The sequence below is a fragment of the Babylonia areolata genome, chromosome 28, assembly GCF_041734735.1.
Source record: "Babylonia areolata isolate BAREFJ2019XMU chromosome 28, ASM4173473v1, whole genome shotgun sequence".
NCBI classification, from domain to species: Eukaryota; Metazoa; Mollusca; class Gastropoda; order Neogastropoda; family Buccinidae; genus Babylonia; species Babylonia areolata.
The window spans coordinates 15,799,873-15,809,872 of record NC_134903.1 but is presented as its reverse complement, the minus strand read 5'-3'; the positions used below and the strand labels follow the sequence as shown (position 1 = coordinate 15,809,872).

At 44.3% G+C, this 10,000-nt stretch overlaps 1 protein-coding gene across 1 annotated transcript in view; it reads right to left on the bottom strand.

Annotated features, from left to right (window-relative positions):
- LOC143301993 (NACHT domain- and WD repeat-containing protein 1-like) overlaps positions 1–10,000 on the bottom strand; it is a 37,041-nt gene that overhangs the window by 2,609 nt on the left and 24,432 nt on the right. The window contains exons 17-21 of the mRNA XM_076616477.1: positions 9,739–9,910; positions 8,477–8,630; positions 4,062–4,267; positions 971–1,252; positions 3–139 (exon numbers count right to left, since the gene is read on the bottom strand). Coding sequence (XP_076472592.1) covers positions 3–139; positions 971–1,252; positions 4,062–4,267; positions 8,477–8,630; positions 9,739–9,910 — 951 coding nt within the window. The remainder of the gene's footprint in view (positions 1–2; positions 140–970; positions 1,253–4,061; positions 4,268–8,476; positions 8,631–9,738; positions 9,911–10,000) is intronic.

Here is a 10,000-nt window from a genome sequence, read left to right as displayed (position 1 = left end):
ACCATGTTGACGTGGAGCAGAGCAGAAGCCTTTCGGTCAAGCTCGAGGTCCCACACCCTCACAGCCCGTCTGTTGCTGAAGTAGAGGTAGCGGCCATCGTCTGTCACGTGGAATTTGTCTGAGGAGTCCTTCGTCGATCCTGTCGTAACAAAAAAAAAGGTTCCATATTACTTATTCATTTATTTATTCTTTTTTTTTTTCAACATTTTTTAAAATTCAGACAAAGGTTTACAGATACAGAATTTATATGTTTTGTGTATTAGAAAGTATAGGATAAGCATATAATTAAGTTCTAAGTACTGACAAATCTATAACAGGCAAAACAATATATGTTCAATGGCAAAATTCCAAGGTAGCATTGTATAGCTTAATCTTGTATTAAACAGTTATAAAGTGCCCATTTTTCCACAAACTTGTCATATTCCGTAGTTATGTTAAAGGATTTATTTATTTATTTGTTTGTTTGTTTCTTTGTTTCTTCATTCAATAGTTTCATAGGAAAATGATGTAATTGATTAGTTATTTAGTTAGTTATTAAGCTATTATTCGTTTTTTATTTAAAATTGATTTTAATCAAGAGAGAACAAAACGATTGACAGTGTCGTAAGTCCTGTTGCATTTGGACCTGTTACACTGTATTTTTTTTCTTTTTTTCCTCTCGTGAAACACACATACACACACACAAAGACACACACACACACACACACACACACACACACACACACACACACACAACACACACACACACACACACCACACACACACACACACACACACACACACCACACACACCACACACACACACACACACACACACACACAACACAACACACACACACACACACACACACACATACACACCACACACACACACACACACACACACACACACACACACACAGAGAAAGAAAAGTCCACACCTTCCGTCACAAACAAAAAGACTTTCAACCAACCCACAACCAACACCAACCTTTCAGCACCTTGAGGACGCGGAAGGTGGGCACCTGCAGCACGTGCAGGTCGTTGTCCACAGAGTTGGCACAGTAGACACGTGCCCCGTCCGGTGACAGTGCCAGACCTTCCGCCATGAAGGCCCTGTCGTCATCATCATCATCGCCATCGTCGTCGCCGCTGCGAGGAAAGGGAGACTGACGAACCATTTGCGGGGACAAGTGGAAATGGTCCTCCTTCAGGTCCAATAGGAGGATCCTGTCTAGTTCAGAGTTGGTTGTGGCTGCGTATCTCTCCTGACCTATACACATGGAGGAGGGTTTTTTTGTTTAATAATAGTCCCGTCACACGCGCGCGCGCGCGCGCACACACACACACACACACACACACACACACACACTGGTGATTTTTTTGACATTTTCTCATTGAAGTACTAATATGCAACGTGCAGCATTGGCCTAGGGGTAACGCGTCCGCCTAGGAAGCGAGAGAATCTGAGCGCACTGGTTCGAATCCCATAGTCGGCAGTATTCCCTCCCCCTCCACTAGACCTTCAGTGGTGGTCTGGACGCTAGTCATTCGGATGAGACCATAAACTGAGGTCCTGTGTGCAGGATGCACTCAGCGCACGTGAAAGAACCCGCGGCAACAAAATGCTTGCCCCTGGCAAAATTAGGACAGTTCTCAAAACCACTTCGATAGGAAAATAAATAAAATTGCAAGTAGAAAAAACCAAAAACAAACAAACAAAAACAAACAAACAAACAAACGTTTGGCGCTTTCTGTGATGCGATGCGCTCTCCTTGGGAGAAAAGTCCGATCCTCACACAGAGAAATCTGTTGTGACAAAAGGAATGATACAATACAATACAATACAATAGAATGCAATACAATACAATACAATAAAAATACAATTTTAGAGTTGGTGGTGACTGCTAACCTCTCCTGACCTACACATGGAGTGGAATTTTGTTTCAAAGTCCCGTCACACATATTGGAGATTGTAGACATTTTGCAAAGTACTAGTTTTAGAGTTGGTGGTGACTGCGTATCTCTCTTGACCTATACACATGGATAGGAATTTAGTTTAAAAGTCCGGGAAAACATACTGGTGACTGTAGACATTTTATTATTAAAGTACTAATTTTAGAGTTGGTGGTAGCTGTGTAGTTCTCCTGACCCATACACATGGAGTGGGATTTTTGTTTGTTAAAAGTCCCGGCAAACATACTGGTGATTGTAGACATTTTTGTTATCAAAGTACTAATTTTAGAGTTGGTAGTAGCTGTGTAGTTCTCCTGACCTATACACATGGATAAAAGTCCTGGCAAACATACTGGTGACTGTAGACATTTTGTTGTTAAAGTGCTAATTTCAGAGTTGGTGGCGACTGCATACCTCTCCTGACCCATACACATGGAGTGGGATTTTTCTTTATTAAAAGTCCCGACAAACATACTGGTGACTGTAGACATTTTGTTATTTAAGTACTAATTTTAGAGTTGGTGGTAGCTGTGTATTTCTCCAGACCTATATATATGGAGTGGGATTTTTGTTTGTTTGAGTTTGTGGTAGCTGTGAGGTTCTCCTGACCTGTACATATCGATAGGAATTTAGTTTAAAAGTCCCGACAAACATACTGGTGATTGTAGACATTTTTGTTATCAAAGTGCTAATTTCAGAGTTGGTGGCAGCTGTGTATTTCTCCTGACCTATACATATAGATAGGAATTTAGTTTAAAAGTCCGGACAAACATACTGGTGACTGTAGACATTTTGTTGTTAAAGTGCTAATTTCAGAGTTGGTGGTGACTGCATACATCTCCTTACCCATACACATGGAGTGGGATTTTTCTTTATTAAAAGTCCCGACAAACATACTGGTGATTGTAGACATTTTGTTATTAAAGTACTAATTTCAGAGTTGGTGGTAGCTGTGTATTTCTCCTGAAAGTAGACAAAATAAATGAATGAATAAAAACGAAAAAACAGATAACACTTATGATGAAAAACAAAACAAAACAAATGATAACAACAGAACGACACTGACAACAAGCTGTGAATTGCTGGCACCATTACGACTGATGCAGAATTAACCTGGGTATAAATGTGAATAGGGGGTTCTGGGTGAGGGTGAACGTCGTGGGGACAGAACGAAAAAAGAAAAAAAAAAGTGAGAGGGGAGGTGGCGGCAAAGACGATGGAGACGGCAATATATTCATTTTAATTAGAAAAAAAAAAGAAAAAAAAAGATATGAGCGTTGTTGTGTCTCTTAGTTTTACGCTGTGTTATCCTTGTACATTATACACGTTTTGAGTATAACAACATACGTGTATAATCATATTTGTGTGTCTCTTAGGACAACGGCAGATATGTGTAAGTCGGTCAATGTGCTATCTCCACCGTTTGGAAAATAAAGATTCATTCATTCACGATGCGACGATTGACTGATTGATTAATATGAATACTTATATGGCGGCTCTCCTCGGTCGGAGACCAAGCTCTTAAGCGCTTTTACAAACACGGAGTCATTTCCACAACAGGCTGCCTACCTGGGTAGATCCGACTACCGGCTGCCATTCAGCGCACATTATTCGTTTCCTGTGCCATTGAATCAGATTTCAGGCACGCACACGTACACACTCAGACAGGGATGTAACTTCTTCTTCTTCTTTGTTCGTGGGCTGCAAATCCCACTTTCACTCGTATATACGCGAGTGGGCTTTTACGTGTATGACCGTTTTTTTACCCCGCCATGTAGGCAGCCATACTCCACTTTCGGGGGTGTGCATGCTGGGTATGTACTTGTTTCCATAACCCATCGAACGCTGACATGGATTACAGGATCTTTAACGTGCGTATTTGATCTTTTGCTTGCGTATACACACGAAGGGGGTTCAGGCACTAGCAGGTCTGCACATAATTGTGTTGACCTGGGAGATCGGAAAAAATCTCCACCCTTTACCCACCAGACGCCGTCACCGAGATTCGAACCCGGGACCCTCAGATTGAAAGTCCAACGCTTTAACCATTCGGCTATTGCGCCCGTCAGGGATGTAACATTTTACGTGTTATGACCACTTAAGGACACAGGTCGTGGTGATCTTACCGCAGGTGGGCAGGGGGGCGGTGATGGTCTCTGCATCACTAGGTAGGCTCAGCTGACGGATGTGGCTGCCTGTCTTGGCGTCCATCACAACCGTCCCATCGTCCATGTCGAACGCCACAATCAAGGAACGACCACCCCCGCAGATAGCCACAAGCAGACTGCTGCCGATGATTTCTTCCGACCACATGCGGTTTCCTGTGTTGAGCCTGGCGCAGAAAGGATGAAGGGTGACGAAGAAGAAGAAGAAGAAGAAGAAGAAGAAGAAGAAGAAGAAGAAGATGAGGAGGAGGAGGAGGAGGAGGAGGAGGAGGAGGAGGAGGAGAAGAAGAAGAAGAAGAAGAAGAAGAAGAAGAAGAAGAAGAAGAAGAAGAAGATGGAGGAGGAGGAGGAGGAGAAGAAGAAGAAGAACAAGAACAAGACCAAGAAGAACAAGAACAAGAACAAGATGGAGGAGGAGGAGGAGGAGGAGAAGAAGACGAAGAAGAAGAAGAAGAAGAAGAAGAAGAAGAAGAAGAAGAAGAACAAGAAGAAGAACAAGAAGAAGATGGAGGAGGAGGAGGAGGAGAAGAAGAACAAGAACAAGAACAAGACCAAGAAGAAGAAGAACAAGAACAAGATGGAGGAGGAGGAGGAGGAGGAGGAGAAGAAGAAGAAGAAGAAGAAGAAGAAGAAGAAGAAGAAGAAGATGGAGGAGGAGGAGGAGGAGGAGGAGGAGGAGGAGGAGAAGGAGAAGAAGAAGAAGAAGAAGAAGAAGAAGAAGAAGAAGAAGAAGAAGAAGAAGAAGAAGAAGAAGAAGATGGAGGAGGAAGAGGAGGAGGAGAAGAAGAAGAAGAAGAAGAAGAAGAAGAAGAAGAAGAAGAAGAAGAAGAAGAAGATGGAGGAGGAGGAGGAGGAGGAGGAGGAGGAGGAGAAGAAGAAGAAGAAGAAGAAGAAGAAGAAGAAGAAGAAGAAGAAGAAGATGGAGGAGGAGGAGGAGGAGAAGAAGAAGAAGAACAAGAACAAGACCAAGAAGAACAAGAACAAGAACAAGATGGAGGAGGAGGAGGAGGAGGAGGAGGAGGAGGAGGAGGAGAAGACGACGACGACGACGACGACGACGACGAAGAAGAAGAAGAAGAAGAAGAACAAGAAGAAGAAGAAGAAGAAGAAGAAGAAGAAGAAGAAGAAGAAGAAGATAAATGAGGAGAAGGAGGAGGAGAAAAAGAAGGAGAAGAAGAAGAAGAAGAATGAATGATTCATTGATTGATTGAATGATTGAATCTTTAATGGGTAAAGGTAACGAATTAGGCACAGTAAAGGCCTTTTAACAATTCTGCCCATTTGACGACAAAAAACATAAAAATAAAGAAATAAAATGAAATAAAATAAGAGAGGCAAAGCCTTCAAGACTCACTTGTGATACACTTAACAAAATCTAATCGTTAAAATGTGTTCTGTATTTGTTATTATAAAGCTTTGGGTAAAAAAAAAAAAAAAAAAAAAAAAAAGCCCTGAAGGCAGATTCGAACCCCGCGTGTTCGGGTGAAAAGAAACTGCCTTACTCATTACACTATCGTGGCTCCTTAACGGACGTTCAAAACATTTAACATTTAAACATGCTTTTTTTTAAAGGGCGATAAATCAATTGCGGTGTTCGCAGTGAGAACGCTGTTTGAATTATATTATTCTGGTGTATCTTGGGCATTCAAAAAAATCTTTATGGGCAATTAAAAATTCTTTTTAAGTCCGCGGTAAAGGAGACCCCATACTCCGTAATCACCCCATACTCCGTGAAGAAATAGAGGCAGCAATAGCATCGCTGAAAAAAGGGAAATCGGCAGGAGTGGACAACATCCCATCAGAACTGGTCCAAGCAGGGGGTGAAGTTATGATAGATGTGCTACTGAAAATCTGCAACAAGATCTGGCAAACAGGGGAATGGCCCACACCGTGGACACAATCACTGATCATCACCCTCCCCAAAAAGGGCAATCTCCAGCAGTGTCAAAACTACCGCACCATCAGCCTGATTAGTCATCCCAGCAAAGTCACGTTGAAGATCCTGCTTAGACTGAAACCACAAGCAGAAAACATCATTGCTGAAGAACAGGCAGGTTTCAGACCAGGAAGGAGCACAACTGAACAAATCTTCAACTTGAGGTTGCTATGTGAGAGGTACCATCAACACCAACAAGACCTCTACCACGTCTTCATTGATTTTAAGAAGGCATTTGACAGGGTCTGGCATGCAGCTTTGTGGGCTACCATGAATCTGTACAACATCAACGCCAACCTGATCAGACTGATACAGCACCTCTATGACAAAGCCACCAGCGCCGTCTACCTCAACAATAGCATCGGGGACTGGTTCAGAACCACAGTCGGAGTGAGACAAGGCTGTCTACTCTCCCCAACACTCTTCAACATCTTCTTAGAAAGAATAATGACTGACGCACTGGAAGAGCATGTAGGAACAGTCAGCATAGGCGGCAGAACAATCACAAACCTACGTTTTGCCGACGACATTGATGGACTGGCTGGAAAAGAAGAACTGGCAAGCCTGGTCAAACATCTAGACAAAGCCTCCACATCGTATGGAATGCAAATCAGTGCGGAGAAAACCAAACTGATGACTAACAACACCAACGGCATCAGCATTGACATCAAAGTCAACGACGAAAAGCTTAAAACAGTCCACAGCTTCAAATATCTGGGAGCAATCGTGTCAGATGAAGGATCTAAACCAGAAGTACTCTCGAGAATTGCCCAAACAACAATGGCACTCATCAAGCTGAACACCATCTGGAACAACAAAAACATCGCTCTCAGCTCAAAAATCAGACTGATGCGTTCCCCGATTATATCAATATTGCTCTACGCCTGCGAGACTTGGACCCTGACTGCGGACATCGAGAGAAGAATCCAAGCTGTCGAGATGAGATGCTTTCGTAGACTACTTGGCATCTCCTACAGAGACCACATCACTAACACGGAAGTGAAGAACAGAATCAAGCAAAGTATTGGACCCTACGAAGACCTTCTGTCCATAGTGAAAAAACGCAAACTTAGGTGGTATGGACACATCTCCCGATCATCTGGTCTTGCCAAAACGTTCCTGCAAGGCACGGTACAAGGAGGCAGAAGGAGAGGACGGCAGAAGAAGAGATGGGAAGACAACATCCGGGGGTGGACAGGCTTGACGCTCGGTGACGCCCTGAGGAAATCAGAAAACCGTGAAGAGTGGAGAGGGGTGGTGGCCAGGTCAGCAGCGGTGCCCCAACGGTCTGAACCCAGACTACGGGAGAGGACAGGACAGGACAGGAAAGGAGACGTGTCTATCGCCGCAATCACACTGCGACATTTAGTCGTGTTTTTTTTTTTTTTCTGGATCTAGATAGATGTACAAAGTTTAGCTACACCCGCCGGGAATGGTACGACATGGTCGATTCAATTTCTCTTTTATGTTCATTCTAGTTTTATAGTTTTAAAGTTGATATGAAAATTGAGTATTTTGTTAAACTAATAACATGCAGAGCCAAATACAAGTACTTCTAAACGTCGTATGCAGTGAAAATGACATAATTTTGAAAAAAAAGTCAAGACTGGAAATTTTTACGTTTCATCAAGGGTATTCACTCTCATGGTTTATTATTTTTAACTGTGAGTTCCGCCTGATTTTGTTGATATAGCACAGCACAGCACGGCACGGCACAACACAGCACATCATAACACAGCATAACACAGCACAGCACAGCACAGCATGGCACGGCATAACACAGCACAGCACGGCACGGCACAAAACAGCACAGCATAACACAGCACAGCACAGCACAGCATAACACAGTATAACACACCATAGCACAGCACAACACAGCACAGCACAGCACAGCATAACACAGTATAACACAGCATAGCACAGCACAGCATAACAAAGCACGCAAGACAGCACAGTACAGCACGGCACAGCATAACACAGCACATCACAGCACAGTATAACACAGCACACAAGATAGCACAGCACAGCACAGCACGGCACAGCACAGCATAACACAGCACACAAGACAGCACAGCACAACACGGCACAGCATAATACAGCACAGCACAGCATAACACAGCACATCACAGCACAGTATAACACAGCACACAAGATAGCACAGCACAGCACAGCACGGCACAGCACAGCACAGCATAACACAGCACACAAGACAGCACAGCACAGCACAGCACAAGCACAAAACAACACGGCACAGCAGAGTATATCACAGCACAACGCAACACAGCATAGCACAGCACAAAACGACACGGCACAGCACAGCACAGCACAGCACAGCACAGCACAGCACAAAACAACACGCCACAGCAGAGTATATCACAGCGCAACACAACACAGCACAATCCTTCCCTGTTTGGCCTGTGGCATCATCCTCAACACTCACTCATAGGCTGACATGACGCTGTTAGCAACGGCGACAACGACGGAATCGTGGCAGCAGAGAAACACTTGCTCGCAGTCCTCCCCAACCCCCTCGATACTCCGCACACGCCTCCCTTCCTCCACATCAGTGATGCACAATGATTCGTCATAGGAACCTGTTGGGGGGAGGGGGTGGGGGTGGCGGTGGGGGTGGGGGAGGAAACAAAATATACAAATCAAATAGACAAACAAAATGATTGTACAGGTTGCCGTGTAGGTTGATAGGTTGGAAGCAGCAGCAACAACAGCAGCAGCAGCAGCAGCAGCAGTTTCAACAGAGCAGTTGGGTTTATGTGAAAATCAGGCATCTGCTCCTTTTCCTTTTTCACATACATTTTTTGTGTGTGTTTATATAGTGTTGGTCTGAGCACACTGGTTCGAATCACACCGGCAGTCGCCAGTATTTTCTCCCCCTCCACTAGATCTTGAGTGGTGGTCTGGACACTAGTCATTCGGATGAGACGATAAACCGAGGTCCCGTGTGCAGCATGCATTTAGCGCACGTAAAAGAACCCACAGCAACAAAGGGGTTGTCCCTGGCAAAAATCTATAGAAAGGTCCACTTCGATAGGAAAACAAATAAAACTGCAAGCAGAAAACAAGAAAAAAGGTGGTGCTGTCAGTGTAGCGACACGCTCTCCCTTGGGAGAGAAGCCCGAATTTCATACAGAGAAATCTGTGGTGACAAAAAGAGTAATACAAATACAGATACAAATATGTTAACAGAAGTTGTTGTGTAGAGTAAAAAAAAAAAGAAAAAAAAGAGAAAAAAAAGACAAGTCTGCACCCTTCTCACACACCTCCTTGAATCTGAAAAAGACCAGCAACAGACCTCTTCTTCTTCTTCTGCGTTCACTCGAATGCACACGAGTGGGCTTTTACGTGTATGACCGTTTTTACCCCGCCATGTAGGCTAGCCATACTCCGTTTTCGGGGGTGTGCATGCTGGGTATGTTCTTGTTTCCATAACCCACCGAACGCTGACATGGATTACAGGATCTTTAACGTGCGTATTTGATCTTCTGCTTGCATATACACACGAAGGGGGTTCAGGCACTAGCAGGTCTGCACATATGTTGACATGGGAGATCGTAAAAATCTCCACCCTTTACCCACCAGGCGCCGTCACCGTGATTCGAACCCGGGACCCTCAGATTGATTGTCCAACGCTTTCACCACTCGGCTATTGCGCCCGTCGAACAGCAACAGAAAATTCAAACTTACACGTGACGACCAACTTCCCGTCAGCGGTCATGGCCATGGCCATGACGTCACTGGTGTGTTCGTTCAGCGAGTGCAGGAGTTGTCCTCCTGGAGCCACCATGATTGGCTGGCTGGGCAACAGGAAGGGCGCGTCACTTCCGGTCCGACACTGCTGGAGGAACGGCTTCACGCCCTGTTGGGTTGAAAAAAAAAAGAAGGAAAGATACACTGTCATGCGTGTGTGTGTGTGTGTGTGTGTGTGTGTGTGTGTGTGTGTGTGTTT